At 44.1% G+C, this 21490-nt stretch overlaps 1 protein-coding gene across 2 annotated transcripts in view; it reads right to left on the bottom strand.

The window, feature by feature from the left end:
* Nucleotides 1–13221: 13221 nt before the first annotated feature.
* LOC146208693 (uncharacterized) overlaps nucleotides 13222–21490 on the bottom strand; it is a 14878-nt gene continuing 6609 nt past the window's right edge. For both annotated transcript variants that reach the window (XM_084595919.1, XM_084595918.1), the window contains exons 3-4: nucleotides 19124–19166; nucleotides 13222–13587 (exon numbers count right to left, since the gene is read on the bottom strand). In XM_084595919.1, the coding sequence (XP_084452045.1) occupies nucleotides 13270–13587; nucleotides 19124–19166 (361 nt within the window). In that variant the 3' untranslated portion in view covers nucleotides 13222–13269. The remainder of the gene's footprint in view (nucleotides 13588–19123; nucleotides 19167–21490) is intronic.

Raw genomic sequence — 21490 nt, 5'->3', positions numbered from 1 at the left:
AATGATTTCAGTTGTTTTCTACTCTGAGATAATGTCTTAGACATTTGAATACCTGACTTGCTGCAAGGTATCGCCTCCGACCACTAAATACTTTATAAATTTCTTTATAGGCTCTGATTCAGTTTCGTGATTGCAACGATGGCTTAACGAATAGTAATATATAGGGCACGACAGGCGCGAAAAGCTGTAATGTGATTGCCGCTACGTGGTTTGTCATCACTACATAATATAAGACTGGCTTTTCAAGAGCTAGGATGAACGCAGTGCCATGTCAACTGGCATATTGTCTTTATTTCTCTGCCTCACTTGACCTAAATATCAACTACAAACAGCCGCCGTTAGGTTGATAAAACGGCAGAAAACAGCATCAAGAAATTCAATATTAAATGCCTAATGGTCGTAGCTGAATACTTCGGAATGATTTATGTATACTGGTGAAATAAAAAAAAAATAAATGACGTGAACGAAAATAGGTTTGGTTATTTAAAGAAAAACTCGTCATTGTGTGAAGCAAAATTTATTGTCTGGTTTTAAGTTTGTGTGGTGCGCTAAAAAGGGCAACTTGCTCGGAAGTAAAACTGGTCTGAATAAAGGGTTGCATCAGTTGACTCAAACTGATTACGCGATCACTAAAGAATGGGTCTTTATTCTAAGGAAACTGCAGAAACAGCCGAACTGTGTCACCCCGGGGATCCATGACCGATATCTTTTTGTAAGGGAAATGATTTTACTTAAAAAATCAGCTTGCACTGAACACTGCTGTATTTAGGATTTCGGCCATTTCTTGGTTATATAAATCGATATTTAAATGAGACTGGCCTATCTGAGACTTGATTATGGTACCCTATCTATAGAGGTAAACCTCGTTCTGTCCTCAATGCCCTTTAATACCAGGATGCAATCTTAGTAACATTACACGGAAAATATGTATTAAGAGGCAATAAAAAACCCTCCGATGATAAAACCTGCGTGAGATAAATATGCACGGTCTTTGCAGTTGCGCCTTACAGCGAGGCGTACATTATGTACGCGAAAAAGCTTGATAGTTAAATGCTTGTTAACCTTAAATAGCCAATCCAATTTAACTTTGTTTTTACTTTAAGGGCAATTATAGAGAAATTGAAGGCCGTCGAAATTAAATGCGTTCTTGTTGTTTAAATATCCCAATTGGAAGTGTGGTTTCAATATCCAAAGTGAGATATGAGCATTTGAAACCTTTTTTTTTTTAGTTCGGTTTATGCATAGCAGCGTTGTATAATGAAGTAGTTGCATGAAAATCAGGCTAACTTAAAAAATATATCAAATATGAAAAAGTTATGCGTATATGGTGCGCAAGAGGTGCGACAGTTGCCAATTTTTGGTGGTGCCTTGCATGAAATCCAACTCAGTAAGCTTTTCAATGCACATGTTTGATTTTGAATATGTCGAAGTGCGCGGTTCACCAATAACGTTATGAGCTGAGGCTCACATCTTCTGATGAAGGCCTTCAATTTTTAAATATGATATTGTCCAGTGATACAAAGTAGAGTCATGTTTAAGAGATAGCAAGCCCTTTAAAAAAACAGAGAATTCAATCAAAGATTAGAATTCCCTCACAGGCTTCATGTTTAGGGCCATTATAGTTCATTACCAGCCTGATCATTTTAGCGTTCTAAGAAACATTATATCCGCATCGCTGTAAAATTCACTTCCACACACCGCACAGTCCGTTTTGAAAACAAAGCTTCTAAACGTACAAAAGTTCGCCCTTGCATACACTATAATAAAACAAAAAGCTGAACAAGCTTTCGGCCTCATGCGCAACACATAGACGCTGTCTGAAATATATCAGTGTGTAAGCTACGCTGCAAATATTTGCCCTACTATGCTAAAATGCACAGTACATACAAAGCTGCTCAGTAATATATTGTTCCTGATTGATTGCGGTGCAAGGCGTACTCGACGCAATTTCCATAAATGGCTTTAATGGGACGTTTGGCTTCATGTCAGTGCCGCGAACAACTGTTTTGCATCTCTGATAAATTTTCGGCGCACCTGCAGTTGTCCGCATCACAGCAAGCAAACATGCCCGCGCACGGGCTTGCGAGCATCGCTGACGAATCTCTACCTTGCACTTCTAAATCACTCTTCACGGCAGTTATTTCCAACATCCACTAAAGGACACGCAAACAGCCAAACTGGTAACAGTAGGATAATATACTGAATCATACACAAAAAAATCCATGCCGCAATAATATGCACACCTATTATCAAAAGTTTACAGCCCAGAGGGTTTGCTTTTAAGCAGTATAATATGACCTCTGTAATAATCGTGGAAGTCCTAGCCATTGGAGAGGGTAGCAGGAAAAATCTTTTTGCCTTCAGCTAGTTTGGAAACCTGGGAATGCGTTACGAGCCACATATTATCGCTCAGAAGTAGACCCCCTGGGCTGTGAACTTTTGATAAAGGTTGTACGTACTGTATAATATGGCGTTAACTTCATGAATAACGTCCTTCGGTATAGTGTAGTTGATGAGGCGAACAACGTCAATCTCCTCCCGCCATTGTTCTTTTCCATACAACGGGGGCACTTCCCAGCTAAGCTGTTCACAAATATGCAGCGAACAGAAATATGAGCACTGAGAACGTTTAATGGCGTAAGATAACGAAATTACGTAGGATATTGTAAATGAAATCAGCGAAGAAACTGATTGAGGCATAAAGGAAGCGGTCATAGGTTACAGTACGGAGATATGAGGCGTTGGTCTCCAAGAAAGCCCAGAAGTGAGTAACATGCGCAGGGCCAGCGCGGCAACTACTACAGCCGCCTTCGCTAAAAACCGCCTTCCCCCACATACATGGGCGTTTTGTACCTTTTTTTCCTTTAATTTTTTTTTCCGGCTTCGGCATCGAAGGGAGACATGCGCTTTCGTTCTACTTTTCCGCTCTCTTTAGGATTTGTCTTCCAAGAAAACCGAGGCAACGGCATAGAGGCAGCCTGATAGATACAGAGCGTAGGCCACCACGGCAAGAGAGAGAGACAGCCACCGTTGCTTTCATGTGGTTATATCATCTCAGGGCCCAGCGCGCGCGCGCTCTATGAGGAAATTCAGTCCCCGTTCTCATTTTGTGAAAGAGCGAGTGTGGCCGACTGCCCTGCCAACAAAAGCATTCGACCCCTCTGCGAGGATGAGAACTACCAAAGTTATCGATAGTTCCTGGAAAGTGTCTTGGAAAGATTAAAATGCTGCGCAGCACCTTAAAAGCATCATGTGACGGCCAGAAGACATGGCAAGGATTAAAATCAGCGGAAAGACGCGTTTTATCCTTACCATTATGTACCAACTGGCCCAACTCTCCACTCTACTGAGCCAGAAGACATGTTCGCACATTCAAGCACATTGCAAGCATTAGTAACGCAACACATTTTCATTACCCCATAAACCTGCGTGAACTAATATTCGCACTCATGCGCTCATCAGTTACCTCTCTCACCTCACACCCAGTTTACCAACCTTTCTCACTATTTCTACAATAGTTGTTTAACTCTACGTAGGGCTGTTAGAAGGATCCAATGCTGAATTAGGTGGAGGCAGAATAAATAGGTTTGTGTTCAAATATACTATCTGCCGGGACTTGTCAATTCTCGCAGCCTGCGCGACAAACAACTGCTTTTTTGCCACCGCACGAATGCCAAAAACACCTAAAGGATAACTTCAAAACTCCATTCTGCATGTCATAGGACTAGAAGCTACGCAATGTTTTTCGTCGTTTCACCAGGTAAGCAGAAGGCTTTGCGTTAAATCGTCAGCATTATCTTCAGGCTGACTCTACCCACTGCAGAGCCTCCCATATTTCGCCCCTTAACCCGGTCCCGTGCTAGCTGCACCCACTCAATCTCTGCGAACATCTTAACCTCGTCCGCTTTTTGCCGTCCCTTCTGCCGCCTCTTGCTAGGCTTTCCCTCTCTTGGAATCCAGTTTGTTACCCTAAGCTACCACCGGTTATCCTCTCTTCGTACTACATCTCCTGCCCAGGCTCATTTCTTCTTGAATTCCGCTAGAATGTCAGTAACTTGAGTTATTTATTTGACCCCCACTGCACGCTTCCCATCTGTGAACATGACCCCTACCGTTTTAGTTTAATATCCCTCTGCGTTGTCCTCAACTTAAGTAAAACCCTCTTGATTAGCCTTCACGTTTCAGCCCCACAGGTGAGTACAGGTAAGATGCAACTGTTCTATACTTTCCTCTTGAGCGATACCGGTAAGCTGCTAGTCATAATCTGGGAGTGCTTGCCAAATGCACTCGATCCCAATCTTATTCTCCTTGTTATTTCCCTTTTATGGTCCGGATCTGCGGTTACAACCTGTCCTAAGTAGACATATTCGTCTAACACTTCCAGTGCTTCACTACCTAACGTAAACTGCTGTTCCTTCCCGAGGCTTTTTAATATTACCTTAGACCTCTGCATACTGATTTTCAAGCCTACCTTTCTGCTTTTCCTCTATAGGTCATCAATCATGCTTTGCAGTTCCTCCTCTGAGCTGCATAGCAAACGAAGTCGTCAGCAAATTGCAGATTACTGAGGTATTCTCCATTTACACTTTACCCTAACTTCTCCCATTCCAGGTGTCTGAATACTTCCTATAAGCAAGCTGTGAAGCTATGAATAGAACTGGGGAGATCGTGTTTCCTTGCCTAACACCTTATTTTAGAGGAATTTTGTTACTTTGTGCAGAACTATGGTTTCTGCGCAGCCACTATACGTATCTTCCAGTACTTTCTCGTACGGCTCGTCTACACCCTGATTTTGCAAGCCTGCATGACCGCCGAGGTTTCTACTGAGTCAAATGCTTATTCGCAATCAATGATTGCTATGTATAAGGGCTGATTATATGCCGTGTATTTTTCTATGACCTGGATGATCGTATAGATATGATCCATAATAGAGTATCCCTTTCCAAAAAACTGCTTGAAGTTTTGTTTACTGTGTAATAGTGTGCTGATTCTACTAGCGATTACCTTTTTAAATACTTTATACATAATGGATAGTTAGCAGATTGGTCTAATTTTCAGGTACTTAGCGTCCCCCTTGCTTATGAGTTGGGATAATATTTGCGTTATACTATGGTTCCGGTACTGTCGGTGACACCAGGCACTGCTTATACAGGGTGGCAAGTTCTCCTAGCATGGTATCCTCCAGTCCTTGAACAATTCTACAGTACCTGATCCACTTCAGCTGCTTTCCCGTTTTCATTGTTTCTAACCTCGACACTGGCTGAACGTCTGTCTGTTTTTCCCTACTGCCAATCTCATCATTGTCCTGACTAGTTTGGCTGCTGTGGATATACTATCAGTAGATACTTTGTCCTATTAGTGATGACGTTGCGAGCCTTGTCCCTTAGCGCATGCATCTGATTTTTGCCTATGCCCAATTTCTTCTTCATCGTTTTAACGCTTCCCCGTTCTTTACAGCATGCTCAATTTTTTCCATGTTATATTTCATTATACCGGCCACTTTGCGCTTATTGATTAGCTTCGATATATCTGCCATTTCTATCTTGTCTATTGAATTGGAAGCTTTCATACATGTGCGTTTCGTAATTAAAACTTTCGTCTCCGTAGACAGCTTGCCGGTATTCTCTCTAACTATCCTACCGCCTACTTTTACAGCGCACTCAGTAATGATATCTCTGAATTTATCATTTATTGCTTCTAGGCTAATGTCGTCATCCTCGGTTAGAGCAGAATATCTATGCTGTAGCGAGATCCTGAACTTTTCTGCCCTCTTCCTCACCGCTAATTCACTGATAGACTTCCTCCTTGCTAATCTTTTTTGTTCCCTCGTCAGATTTAGAATACTTTGAGACCTTACCAACCTGTGGTCACTCCATGGCAATAGCCTGATTACCTCAACATCCTGCAGATTGGCAGGGTTAGAAAACTGTATGAAGTCAATTTCATTTCTCGTTTCCTGGTTAGGACTTTTCCATGCCCATTTCCGGTTCTACCATTTGCTGAACAAGGTATTCATGATTCTTAAGTTATTGCGCTCTCCAAATTCAACTAGTGACTCCCCCTTGCTATTTCTAGAACATATGCCATAGTCACCCACTACCTGGTCTCCTGCCTGCTTTTTTCATACTTTAGCATTGAAGTCGCCCATCAGCACAGTATACCGCGTCTTGCCTCACCTCATTGCCAATTCTACATTTTCGTAGAAGCTTTAAACTGTCTGGTCCTGATGACTGCCTGTAGATTCGTAGGCCTGTACAACCTTCAGTTTATACACTATTAGCTTAATTATGATGCTTGCCATTTCCTCATTCATACTATAGACTTCGTCTACATTAGCAGGTATATACTTATTGACAAGAAATCCTACTCCTAGTTCTCACCTCTTCGGTAAACCTCGATAACACAGTACATGTTCGTTCTTCAGTACAGTATATGCCTCATTCGGCCTCCTAATGTCTATAAGCCCTATGACATTGCATTTCGTACCCTCTAGTTGCTCTAACAGCACTGCTAAACTAGCTTCACTAGCTAGGATTCTAGTGGTAAATGTTGGCAGGGTCAGGTTCCAATGGCGGCCTGCCTAGCGGACCCAGAGATTCTTAGCACTCCCCGCTGAGTCACAGGTCTGACCACCGCCGCGGTCACTTGCTTCAAAGCCCCGGGGTACTGTAAGACTAATTTTTGGAGGTATTGGCCAATCCGCCTTTTGCGAGAGATTTATGCGCATGCGCGAAGTCCCAGCGTCGACTGATGGGAACATCTTGGACGGCGTCGCCGGCGTTTTTCGTCGCCGCCAGTGCACGAGGGCTGGCGGCACGGTGGCCGTCGAAGGCTTCGCAAAGCGATGCCAACCACATCTGCCGCGTACGGTTGCAACTCTAGAGACGTGCCGGGGTGCAAGACGCTTTATACACGCAATTACGTGCCAGATATTTAAGTTCCGTCACGAAGTCCTTAACACTTTCAGCTTCTTGCTGCGTTCGCGTGTTAAACTTGCAACGCTCGGCGATTATGGAATACTCGGAACTGTAGTACTGTTCTAGTACTTTCTGTATTTCTTCGAAAGTCTTGTCAATAGGACTGTCAAGAACTAAAATTTTCTTGAGCTCATTCATAAACTTCACTGCCTACTATCTTCAAGAACAACCTCAGCTTTGTTTCCGGTATGTCGTTAAGTGGCACAAAATTTTCAAACCTAGCTCAAAGTATGACTTGGTATTGTCGCTTCTTGAGCTTAACTCTGGCATGCTTCCGAAACGTTGCGAAGCCCCTGGCAATGACATAGTGAAATGCTTGCCTTTTCTTCGAGGTCTGGTTGTGCGTTCCGGTTCCGTCGCTGCGCCTTCCGCTTCAGTCACGGTGCGTTCCGCTTCAGCCGCGGTGCCGGTGGTTACTTCAGAATCGTGGCATCCAATCCCATCTTTGTCGCCAGTTGTTCCTACTTACGCCATGGTTGTTCTGTCATGGCTGAATAAATACAAGAACGCAAGCAGCCAGGAACGGAAGTGAAACTTTATTAGCTGACGCCTCGGCTTATATATAGCCCTTGTCTTGTCAGATATCATAATTTGTTTTCTTTTTTTTATGTCGCGCAAGATGCACCGAGATGTGTCTCGAAGATTAAGGCACGCGCTTGTTGCGGCATTGTTCCAGGTTGTGCTTGTCACCGTTCGCGGCTTTATCTGGATTTTTCTTCGCCGCCTTTCAATTGAACGTTGGCGGGTTTACGAAGGGCATTCGTAGACCGACCGTCGAGCACGCTTATTGCTATCGCCACGCCCATGGCTGAGTTTTTTTGTGGCCGCAAGTAAGCCCAGTAGAGAAATATTTCCAAAGAAAATCCAGTGTTCTCATTGGTCGTCAGTGGTATTATCACCACTAGGTGACATCTGGCGCAGAGGCTGAACTGTGGCTACCTGAGGTGCAGCACATCATCAGCGTGACGTGCCACAGACGACGGCACCCGCTGATTACAAGTCCCATGTGGTTTTCCTCTAGCGCCGTGAGCCCCCTGCTTGCGAGGACAATCGCATGAGAACGAGGAAGACTGGCTTCACCTGTTCGAACACGTGTTAACGTACAGTGCCTGGAATGGTGAAGCGAAGCTGAGGCAAGTGTACTTGGCTCTTCAGTGATCTGCGCGAATCTGTTTCGACAATTGCGATGCTCGTTTCAAAGCTTGGGGCAATTTCAAGCTGACTATTAGTCATCAGTGTACAGTTTACTGCTCAGCTAGGAGTATGACGACCACTTTGAACGACCCACTAATCCGCACTGATGGTGGCAACCTCATCGTTCTCTCTGTTTAATGCTTTGTAGTCTCGCGCGAGGCTTGATTGTGGATATGGATTTTATGAGTGAATATGGGGCGTTCATCTGCCTTCGCAGAGTGCTCAGCAATCTCTCGACGGACAACGCCGTAACTACTACAACGTCGACGCATCACATCCCTGTAAGCATTCTTGATGGAGACTGAACCAAGCTGTTCCGATCAAACTTAGTCGCCTGCGTCATTAACGTGGCCATTGAAACCTCCAAAAGCATCCCCGAGGGAAACACGCAGTTGCTCTTGGAGCTAGGGCTCGGCATCTGTATCGCCATTACCGAGGATGACAGGATCAGGCTCTGGTTACGAACTTCACAAAGGAATGCACCCATCTTAACTAGGGCAACACGATCGCTTTTCTCGGTGAACTAGCAGACATCTGAGATGTCTTCGGCCTGCCTAGCGAACCCGATGGAGAGCGACCTGATCAAGTCCAGCGTCGCATTTTCGACATCAACTCAGGCCTACCTCGAACCAGACGAAACTAGATATGTATCCTTCTTCCAAACTATGTGTTTTTGTCGGCATTGAAGGTGCGTCAAACTCGATTGGCCAGCCATTTTATTATGACTGTAAAGCACGCTGGACCTCCTCATCAAAGCCCTCACCGCCTATAGCCACGAGAGGGCCTGGCCATCCAAGATCCTGTTAAGGAAATGCTTAGCGATCATTTCATACAGGCATAGTTGAGCCCTGCACGGCAGCAGTCATGACAGTGAAGAAAGGTGGCCCACGTCGCTTCTGCGTCGATTACGCGCCACTTGTACAGCATAAGAAAAAACATTTACCTCTCGATGGCGTCGACAACGAACTCGACATGCTCTGTAATGCAAAGTACTTCACATCGGTGGACTTGTAGAGCAGGTACTGGCAAATTGAGGTCGACAAAAGAGATCGCGAGAGGACCGTATTTATAACGCCAGACAGCTTCTTCGAAGGTGATAACCTTCGGTCTCTGCCCCACACCAACCACGTTGCAGCTTTTAATGGGAAGGTTTTTTGGGTTGAGGTGGCAGATTTGTCTCGTATATTTATACGTCATCAATGTCTTCACGAAATTTGACGACCACCTGAAACGGCTTCGGGCCGTGATTGACAAAATCAAGTTGTCAGGGCTAAAGTTGAAGGCAGAGCAATGCCACTTCGCCTTCACCCCAAAAAAAGAAAACAGCTGCGATCGCGTAGACTTCGCAGCTTGGTGACAGCAAAGCTGTGCGCCGATTCCTTGGGCAGTGCGCGTACTACGATCAATTTGCGAAGAAAGCCTCGCGTAGCGCCGAAACTTTGACGCAGCATATATCTGAAGATGAACCTTTTAAAAGCGAGTGGTGCAACAAGCAGAAGCGTTCGAAGAAATAAAGCGGCGCCTGCAGTCCCCTCCTGTCCTAGACCACGACGAAAACGCTGATGTTGAAATTCACATCGCCGCAAGAAATGTGGACCTAGGCGCTGTTCTCATTCAGAAGAATGCTGGACGATAAAAAGTTATTGCGTACACTAGCAGGTCTCGCCCAAAAGTCAAAGCCAATTATACGACGACGGAGAATAAGTGCCCCGCGATTATGTGGGCCGCTTCGAAGTTCCGTTCATACCTATGCAGTCGACGATTAAATGTGGTAAGCCATCACCACTCGCTTTGCTGGCTGGCCAACTTGAAATACCTCTGCGGCCGCCTTGCTCTATGGAGCTTACGTCTGCAAGTATTTGACATTTATTTAGTCTACAAGTCGAGCCGCAAACATTTTGACGGAGCCTGCTTACCCGAGGCCCACTGATACTTCTCCGAAAGGAGACGATGACGACGCCTTCTTAGAGGTAAACACTGGCAGGTTTGCGAAGCAGCAGAGCTCATGCCCTGAGCTGAGCGACCTAGCGGAGTACCTAGAGGGCAAGGGCGTTTCTCCTCCTACTCTGCTCAGGCGTCAATTGTTATCCTTCGCTTTGCACACCGAAATCCTCGTAAAGAAGGAATTCGCATCCAACAGCTCCATCTACCTGTTTGATATCCCTAAGGGACTGCTGTCCGCTGCAAGACGATAGCAGGACATCTCCGTATGGCACGCAAGTAGCATGAATACCAAACAAGTATTATTGACCTCGATTTTCTATCCGAGTCTCACATTACACCAAAACGCGGACTGACTGGGAGCCGTAAAGACGCCTCCGATCCGACCCTCTTGGCTACTTCCGCCATTGCTTTCGCTGTTCAATTAGTGTTAACCAAAGCCAAATCACAAATGATGTTTCATAAGGACCTTGTGGTCGACGCTGGTTAGTGTTATTGGCTATAACAGTTAACAAAGCGGAGTTTACCTGCCTCTCTGCTTTTAGGTAACAAACCTTGTGGGTGCATGTGAAAAAGTTGGTAATAATCAGGCCCGCAAAAGATTCCATGAAGACTCCATGCAATGCGGAGGCGATGTTACATTTCAATTCCGTATAAAAGGCTAGCCCTCGTCCGTCAATGACTCAGAGATTTCCAGGTGTTAAGGTGGTCTATTGACCATCTCTTCAAACCGCCTCTTCAACATTAATACCTGTGATGTCTCTTTCAAGAGCTGCCGTAACCTTGAGGTCTAGCTTTGGCGTGACGGACCAAAACCTTCCCGTATCCCGGGTTTCTCCGGTAGTCGGGGCCCAAACTTGTGTATAGTGATATTCAAAAGCGCTCTTGATACCTGACAGGTCGTGTGATGTTACCCCGTTGTATTCCGACTTCACAATCTCTGCCTCGAGTGCAATCCTTCTCGTTCGATAAGGCGCGTTTATTAGGCTCCTTTCATCGCTACTATCATCCTCACGGCAAGCAAGCAGAATTATGATGTGTGTTTCATGATCCCGGTTGTGCCAGCGCCACGCCCGGGATTGTGAAAAGCACATCACATTTCTCCTTGTCTATAATGAGGAGGTTAGTAGCAATGATAACGACGCTATTCAGGCGTCGACAAAAATAAGTGCGACAGATACCATGCCCTTTGTTCTCTGTGAATTTATTTCGGCAGCTGCACCGCATAACTACAGTCCCACGCTGACTGTGTGTTGTTATATAGGAAAGAAAAAGCCCAGCATCCGTCGCATTTAAGGAGAAAGCCTTTCTTGGCTCATGGTCAGAATCTCGCGTTCGGGAGATCTGTTCCCTAGATTCTGCAAGATGTGTTCTTGTCTAGCAATGCTGCTATCTGTAACCCCACACTTGAACGCGCGCCAAGGAACGCCACGCGACAGTAACGTGGCGTTCAACTGCAACGATAGCGCGCCAAGGAAACGAAATTTGCACTGTGCGGCAGGAGTACCGGCCTTGCTGGATGTATGGCGGAGGATCTCGATATGTGCACCACCTAAGCCGAAACGCATACCCGCCGCCATTTACCACTGAAAATCGCACTTCCTGCGACTCATTAACCGCCCATCGATCTACAGCAAAGTTAGTAGTGGGTGACTAATGTAGATACAAAACGAAACAGGAATTTATTTCCATTTATGCTGGAGAACATGCCGTTTCTCTCACTCCTAACGCATCCCACGGCGTTGACAGCTTCGCGAAATACCTGCATATGGCTAGTCTTTAAGAGACAGGCATTTGTGCAGCACGGCTTCCCCCATGACGATAACGAGCCGTTAGTGGAGTTTTTCTTGAAGAAGTAATGTGTGTGCAAAATAAAAAGCTGCTCTGTAATTGTACATACATGTCTGGCTCGAATTATTTGCCTCAATTTGTCAAAAAGCTGAAACAGCTGATGAGCTGCGCTCGAATTTCCCCTAAGGAAGTAATGTATTCTTCGGCAATTGTTTTTCGATAGTCAACGGCATGCGGCCTTATCACTGTGATTGTAGCCCACGGATGGACTCTTTACTTTATTGTTTCTTTGTGGGCGTTGTCATTAGACTTAGCTTTATTTTTTTTTGTCGCGGAAAATGCGCCGAAATTTATCTCGAAGGATTCCAGCTACTCGTGGGCGTTTCTCTAATGTTCCATGTTATTCCAGTAACCTTTCTTCGTTTTATATATATTTTCGCCGCATTTGGATTGAGCGTTGACGGGTGCTACGGGTTTTCATAGATCGGCGACCACCAAGAACACTTGCTGCTATCACAGCCGCCAATTGCTTAGTTTGTGGCCGCACGACGGGTCAACAAAAAGTTAATTTCAGCCCAAATCCAGTCGCCTTTATTGTCGACAATGGCATTTTCACAACCAATTGACATTAGTAAGATTATTGTTCTGAAAGTTTGGGAAGCATTCATCCTCTCCTTTTTTATTAATTAAGATAATGTCTGCGTTCTTCCAAGCTTTCGCTGCAATGGACATCTTGAGGTATTCTGTTAACGGGTGGCCAGTTTCTCTAGAACGATATATCCACCGTACTTCAACCAACATACAGATATGTGGCCTTCTGAAGCTGGTTTTCAACCATTGCATAGCATCTGTGACTTTCTTAACTTTGACCGCCATTACTCGCAGATCCAAATCAGACACGCTACCTGTGATGATGCTCCCGCGTCATGGCGAAGAGAGCATGTGTGCAGAATAATGGTTTGTAGCAATGGTGGCTGCATCACTGAAACTTTTCTGCATCATTTTGAGTCACTATACTGTCGCAGTAGAACCTGTTTCCCAATGTCACGCCTGCACAGTTTAATAAGGTGCGCATGATATTCGTAAGGAATGATACTGACGAATAAACTATGTGGCCTTGAAAAGCTTCGAGTAGTAATTAAATAGATGACTGCTTACGTTCTAGTGTCGATGCACTTGAAATCCCACTCCAATAAAAGATAATGGGTGGTGTGTAAAGAATACTTTTCTAAATAGGTGTCTTACAAGTGAGCCCTAATTAAAAAGCTGCCACGTCTACATGCTCAATATTGAATTTAAAAAGAGAAATATCAAGATGTTACAGACAGAAGGAACGCAAGTTTATTTGCAGGTCGCTGAAATATCTTTACCCGCGAGTGAAAACTTTTGGAAGTGTGATTTTCGGAACACTTAAGCGGGGCATCTTCGGTGCCGTGAATTTTGGGAAACGAACCGTGGACCCACTTATTTTAGGACTTTTAGCAGCATTTCTGGATACCCCGGCCAACTTGGGCGTCTTGGGTATCTCCGCTTTGAGTTCCCCGAGGTCCACCAAGGCATCCATGGTGTCGGTGCCAATACTGGCATATTCAGCCCGTGTGCAGTATCCCCACAGTGGAAGTGGGAAATCCATTTCGCAGTAACATTCTTCACTGCACCAGCCGTCGCCCTCATACGGGTTGCACTGTTCGAATAAAGCGATATACAGGTTGTTTTTAGTGACAATATTATGAAACCGCGCGTAGTCGCTTTATCCACCGCGTACAGAATGGATGAGCAATCTATTCTTAATAAATGTACATAAAGAACACTTTATGAGTGGAGTAATTAAAAAAATTTTGTAGCTGACTTATTCACTGGGGCAACCAAATTACGCGACCACAGCGTATCATATCTGGTACTCAACATTCTCAATATAAACAAAAAGCAGCTCAACTTCTAGGCGAGAGATTGCGAATTTGTAGCCTAATGACGTATTAAGAATGGCGCTGTCAACCTAATAAACTGTTAGAGTGGTAATAAATATTTAAATAACTATAATGTAAAAATGTTAGGGCGCAGTTTTGCGGGAGCCCTCTTGAAAAAGTGGTATCCCTGAAAGGTCAAAATAAGGACGGCCTCATAGGTTATGACAGGAGGTGCACAGCGAATCAGTACTATGGTAATATCGGCTGATATAATTGTCTTCAACATAAATGTAAAACTATTTTACCTTACTGTGTGATATACGATATGCTATGATTCTGTTGGGTTATTACGCCTCATAACATCTGAGCATAAACATGCCTGCGTCCTTTTAAGAAGGCGAAAAGAGAGTGGTATTATCTGCTGCCACCCGAATTGCAGACTCGATATAGTGCAGTTGTATCTGTATGCTTAAATTAGAGAAACGCGTTGACGTAAACGGGGAAAGCGAATTTGAAATGTTTGCCAAACGGAAAAAACAAGAATGAATACGGTGTGTGGAGCCTTCTAATCGGCAGCTTTGCAGGGGCTCAACAGGAGATCACAACATCGTAATGGCACATTGTATCATTCGGTGGTTTTCTAATGTTAGGTTATAAGTATAAAATGAAGGCTATGCGAAGGACGTTAGGAATATATCAGCCTTTAATTTTAACAAACGGGAAATTGGGTTGAAATGATTTAAATCTCCAAGTGTGCCAGAATGTGCTTCGATGAAAACATTGTCACTTCTATTAAAACCTCTGCAAAGAAAATCAACTATCGCCTTCACGGATGACATCTATTTCATAAATCGCCTCAACTTTCCTACCGTTGTCTATTGATCAGCGTCGGGTATTTCTTGCGCTTCCTTTGTAACGGTTGCAGTGACACATAGGCCACATACATGATTCCTAGTAATTGTGCATATGTTTGACTGTCTGGTTGTATAAGATTGCGTTTAGAATTATAAGGATTTGGCGTTGTGTAGGGCAAGCAGAAACCGTCGACCCGAACCACGAGATAAAAATAAAACAAAAAGAGGACCGTCCTATAGGCATCTGCTCCCCGGTGGTGAAATTCTGTTAACCAAATCTACCGGGATGAAACCACGCAATAGCTTTTTACCTGTGGTCAGTGCTTAAACGCAGGTCGAAAGTAATAAACAGGTTTAGCTGAAACTCCAGAAAAGAAAAGCGTTATTTAAGAAAATATGCAGGGTTAGCGCTAGCAGAAAGGAAGTCTGCGCAGTGGAATAGCAAAAGAGGCAAGCTTTGGATAATCCAATTCAAAGCAAAAAAGAAATTTCGCGGATGGGCAGGCAATGTATTACAAAGGCAAGGTAATCTTTGGTCACTTAATTTAAATACTTAGATTTCAACTGAAGGCAGCTCAGCAGTGGCCAGCAAGAAGTGGCGTGACAATAAGATTTGCGGTGATTGTGTGGAAGCATATATATCAGAACCTTGTTAATTGTAGTGATAATGGCGGAACTTTGCTGCACAGATGGTGCGGCCAGTAATATGATGATGATGGCGATGATGAGATGATGGGGCTCCTCTGCGAAACTGTGAACGCACAAAAGAAAGAACAAAAAAGCAGGTGCCAAGGCTCACCTCCGTGATATAAATGGCAGGCAAAATAACCTGTTTTACATAAACCCTATTTCAAGACATTGCTACTATCATGCATGAAAAACCTGGCTTGCATTCGGTGCCTATAAACACGTGCGCCACAGAACAGTCGTTTTTTGCACGTGAAGAAAGACAGCAGAAACATTTGTACCTTTCATTGCATTTAACCATATCAAATGATTGAAAACATATGAATATATTACACTTATCCGATTCATATAAATATTAAAGAAAACACTAGAGGGCACGCCTTCAACCTCCTAGAGGGCCCACTTACTCCTTGCCTTTCGCTTAGATCTTTATATATACCGAAAGATCAGAGAACGCAGTTTCGCTTAAACATGCCTGCCGACATCAGTAAAGATAAAGACTTGATAAGAAACTTTAACAAATAAGCCCTCGGTACCTTAAGCTTTCTTGAACTGCTGCTTTCTGGAAAAAAGGCATATTAGAGAGTTCAGCAAACCTCCCTCTGAACAGTATGAAACTGCGAACTGGTAGATCGCGAATAATGTGGTGCGGAAACGTAAAAAAAAAAAAAAATAGACGGCTAAAGATGGCAACGTGTTGCGAATTAAATTCTGCCCACTCTCGCCGAGCCCGATGAGGCGGCAAGTATGAAGTTCATTGCAATTTCTCCATTTTTAGTCCCGTGCCCAACAACGGACTTTACTGAAACACAGAAGTCTGTTATGAATATCCTATCTGTCTGACCCACCGTCTATAAAGCTTCCGTTTATTTCAGTCCATTAGAGGGTTGACATCGGACAGACCATGCCGGTTCGGAACTTAAACAGAACTGATCGTTCGGCTTCGTGCCTAAAACAAAGGTTTGAGTCTAATAAGTGGCTAAAAGCGTGCAACTACGCAGAAATTTCTGGTTCGGACCTGAAACCGGCAGATTGGACCGGCATGCAGGTTAATCCGGACAGGCCAAGACCGGACCGGCTCCGCCGGGGTGGCGCAGTGGTTACGGCGCTCGACTACTGTTCCCAACGACGCGGGATCGAATCCCGGCCTCGGCGGCAGCTTTTCGTTGGAGGCGAAAAGCAAGGCGCCCGTGTGCTGTGCGATGTCAGTGAACGTTAAAGAACCCCAGGTGGTCGAAATTTCCGGAGTCCTCCACTACGGCATCTCTCATAGCCTCAGTTGCTTTGGGACGTTAAACCCCAGAAACCAAACCAAACCAAGACCGGACCGGAAATTTATTGGGGCAGATTAGTCCGGCACCGCCGGGGTGGCGCAGTGGTAACACACCCGACTACTGTACCAGAGTTCCCGGGTTCGAACCCGACCGCGGCGGCTGCGTTTCGATTGAGGCGAAACGAAGTGGCGTCGGTGTGCTTTGAGATGTCAGCGGACGTTAACGATCCCCAGGTGGTCTAAATTCCTCTGTAGCTCTCCCCTACGCTCCTCTTTCTCTCTTACCACCTTCATTCCCACCTTCATCCCTTCCCTTACGGCGCGATTTAGGTGTCGATAGAGCAAGTGTGAGAGATGCTGCGCCTTTCCCTTCCTGTGAACCAATAATAGTTAGTTCGGTTTGGAAATTAAACAGTGATGACCAGTTTGCAACGAAACTGAATCAGATAAAAAAATCATCCTCAAAGAGGGGCACCGATTACGTCATGTTTTTATAAAAAACTTCCATACGCATATGGCGGCTCCCCAGCTGCTGCCACGCAAGGTCATCGTAGTGGCCAATAAACGCTCTCGTTCATTCGAGACTCCCACGAGTTTTAATCCTACAAAATACTACATCGGAAAGTAATTACTTGTGTCACCGATCCATTAGGTTTAAAGGTGAATATGTCTCATAATAATGGGCGACATATCTCATAACGTCTTCAAGAATTGCATGCGCCCTATTAGATAAGTCAGCATTATTAAATTACCATGTTCTCAGAAACATGTGCAAAAGGTCGATGCGTAATAAACTTGCGCAAAAAATCTTCATATACGAATATAGTGAGTAGGCTTAGTGGGCACTAGTGTAAGAGTGCGGGATAGTTGGTGATCCATTATGTATGTATACCAGTGCAACACAGCAAGACATACGATGAAGAACCAGGACACACAAGCGCTTAACTGCCAGCTGACATTTAATGGGTGAAAAATGTAGGTATCAGTTAAATGTCAGTTGGAAGTTCAGTGCTTGTTCCTGTTATTCATCGTATGTCTGGCTGTGTTGCGGTGGTATATATACATACTTATTGGGTAGCAATTTCGACACTTCGGAAAGAAATATTATTGATAATAATAATAATTGGTCGACTTGAATCGAAAGGTGCAGTATCTGCTACACTTGTTCCTGCGGACACCTTATCCGCGCCGTAAGGGGAGGGAAGATGAGGGTGAAAGCGGAGATAGAGATAGAAGAGTCGTAGTGGAGGACTGCGGAGTAATTTCGACTATCTGGAGTACATCATGATAAGATTTGCAGGCCAAAAATGATTGTCAGCAGCGGTCTTCTTATTTTTAGGGTATTGGTTTTTGTTTTGCAGTGGGACACTGCGATATGGTGATATAAATGTTGGCATGGTTTTCATTTTTGTTCTCGCTTTAAATGCAGCCGTATTTTATGCCACAGTTCTTGGTCGACCATGTATCCGCTTTCTTTCTCCAGAAACCAGGACTGACCACTGATGTATCGGTATCGTCAGCCCCAAAGAAAGTTCCACTCCGTGTCACGCGGGTCTCTCCCGTACTTCTCTGTCCGGGCAAGTTCAACCCTGGTTACCATTCCTCCCGCATTGGCTGAGTTATGATATTAGTGACACAGTATTCTTTTTAGGCCCCTAATATTTGTAACAGGTCTACCTTTTCTTATAAAAAGTGTCAGTTTCGATTGCAAGGACACGGGGTACAGAAAAGATGCGAATAGCTGTGCATGTCGTCTACGGAAGTATATATGCCACTTTTTTGATAAAGTTTTTCGAAGGTGGGGGATACATCTGCCGCTTCCATCTGATATGTTTTGATGCCTCTTTAGTTGTTCTTGGTGTAAAAAACAGGTCTGATTACAATGTATATATTGGGGGTTTCGAAGGAGAAAACCTCGGGTAGAGTTGTGGGTGAACTCGGTCTGCCCTATACCCTGGAGGTCAGGCATCCAGACAAACTGGCAAGATCAGGGCAGTCTTGTCGGGCTTTGATGATAGAAGTTAGCAGAGGGGAAATCCGGTATTTAATTTAATTTAGTGAAGACTAGTCATTAGTAAAAGCTTAGCATAATAGAGCACTAAGGTAGATCGGCTAATGAGATTTGGGAAATTGCGAGGATTATATGGATGCATTTGGAGCAGGACACGAGTAATTGGATTCAAGAAAGCGCTTCCCCTGTTGTTGATGCAGTCAGGGTAGTGATGATAATGATAATGATAATTTTCGTGCGAATAATATTAATACGTGCGAAGATGATAATATACGTGCGAATTGTTCTTTTTTCCTCGCGTTATAGCCACTGTTGCTTTTGAGTCTTAAAATTCCTCAAAGCAAAAGAGGCAGTCCTGGCGGTTGCGGTAAGTGCGGAACACATTGGTACGATAGCGTCTATCATATGCCTGTATTTAAAGGTGACAATGGGCCGCTACAGTGTGTGGTGGCATTGACTTCACAGTAAAATAATAAAGATATACTCACCGTTCCGCCGCAGGTACTTTTTCTTTGCTCACGAGGGCTTCCTCTAAAACATAGAATGCAGAGCGGAAATAAATTTCTCTACATTGCTAGGTGTGTTTTTCACGAGGCAAAACATTTGGCCGAAATTTGGAACCACGAAAAAAGGAAAAATTTGCTGTTATGTCTGAAAACAGACCTTGCGAAATCGTTAACAGTAAAGTACATGAAATGATACCCGATTAGTTCTTCAATGTCACTCATCGACACACAAACGTAAATGTATTGTTCCATGAAATTATAAGACGCCTGCTTCTAAGAAAGAGAGCCATGGCGACCCTCCACCGCCTATGTACAGAGCAGAGACATCAGACTGCCAACCAAGATCCGTATAACGCGTGCTATGGTCTTTCCAGTTGTGACGAATGGATACGAGATTTGGACAGTGAAGAAAGCTGACCGCCGAAGAATTGACGCGTTTGAATTGTGGTGCTGGCGGAGACTCTTGAGTGTTCCTTGGACGACCAGAAGATCAAATCAGTCGATATGGTCGACCAGACACCCTGACTGCTCATTGGAGGGTCAAATTCTAAAGTAAAGCTCAGCTACTTTGGCCATCTGATGAGAAGAGAGTCGCTGGAGAAAGATTGGATGTTGGGAAAGGTTGAGGGTCACCGGAGAAGGGGTAGGCAGCGAACGCGATGGTTAGATGGCATCCTCAAGACGCTGCAGATGAAGCTGTGTGGTATTAGAAAGACCGTGGGAGTTCGGAAAGCTTGGCGTGATATAGGCCATAGGGTCACAAAGTGTCGCACACAACTGAACGACTGAACTGAACTGATGCTCAACATTGGGCGCTAAACAAGTATAAAATATCATTTCATTTTCACATAAACATTTAGCAAAATGTTTGTCTAAGCTCACGTAGCCACACAATCCTTGTCAAAGGTTTGTAATTAGTTAATTCCCTTCACATTTTGCGCTGACTAAAATTTAGCATATTATACGGAAGTGCTTTCTAAAGCCTTATCCCTTTTTTCAATAAATCTTGCTTGACACTAATGAAGGTGATATTCATCTGTGATTTCGTTTTCACGATAATTGCAACCTCGTTTCCTATGGCGCGCTAACTGCATACGAGTATTTACGGGTTTTCCACCTTTCTATAAACACCTGCATTGACGTTGGGGTAGGCTAGGTGATGGGACCTTTGCCAATTGTCTTTGACTACGACTTTTTCACGAAGCATTCACATCTTTCTTCGCAAGAAAGAACAAAGAAAAAAGTGTCTTAAATTTTTAAATATCGTATAGGGACGTTATTTGTCAAAATGAACGACATGTTTGCAGAAAAAGACGTCTTTATTCCATATTTTAAAATAAAGTTGAATATATATTTTGATTTATACGGGAGATCAAACGTAGTGAGGAACAAGAGAGAAGAGAGCTTGCCACAGAATGTTTCTGGTTAAACGTTTTCCAAGAAATTAATTTTTTTCGCTTTCTTTTTTAGTGACGTTGAAGTATGAATGCATGGTTAGAAAATTGTGACAGTTTTTATTTGTTGTTTTCTGCTTGAATTCACCCTCATTCTTTGATATGCCACCATGAGGCGATAATTTTGAGGACGACTTACGACCGGATAGCTGTCATCGCGATTAAAGTTAATAGGAAGCTTGTGGTCGGCGTTTTGATTGGCAAATCATGGCGTGCCTCACGTAGATGGCAGTGTGCAAGAGTCATCATTGAATTTTGACTCGCTGATGCATTATCTGAGCTAATACATGTCTTGTCAGTAAAATAAATCTGGACGTCTTTGTGTACGCTAAGTCACCTTACCCCTATACATGATGATCTAAACACGCAGCATGCTTTATCCCTGCTTTATATCTTTGTCAGTTGTTCTCGCTTAGAAATTTGTTTGCTTAGAAATATATGCATGAATATGTATTGGATAACACAGAAAAATCAGAGGTGTTGTTCCTGTGTTCAACGCAAGTCGTTTACGGAAGTTGCAATCCGCCTCTTAAGCCGCAGGGTACCTAAGTATTTTGTTAATTTCTTTACAAAGTTCAGTTTACCAAAATGTTTCATAATTCTCTTGATTTTTGGTGCGCGGGATTTCATATTCTCACAATTCCGAGACCTAATTTATTGCGATAGTTTCAAAGATAGCGTTCTGGGAATATGCGACGTCAGCAACAATCAGATATAATCACCGGTTCTGCGATCGCCGGATCCGGTCGTCGACGAAGCTACGATAGCGGTAGTAGGTGGGCCCCGTCTTAGAAGAAGTCGTTAAGATAGCTATGAGTTGATGTTGCAGTTAGCCTGTCAGCTCGTGCAGCTGACCTTAGTTTCCGTTCAGTCCCTAGTCAAGTGAAGTCGCCCG

The sequence above is a fragment of the Amblyomma maculatum genome, chromosome 1, assembly GCF_055883805.1.
Source record: "Amblyomma maculatum isolate TAMU_Amacu chromosome 1, ASM5588380v1, whole genome shotgun sequence".
Lineage (NCBI taxonomy): Eukaryota > Metazoa > Arthropoda > Arachnida > Ixodida > Ixodidae > Amblyomma > Amblyomma maculatum.
This window is presented reverse-complemented; position numbering and strand designations above follow the sequence as displayed.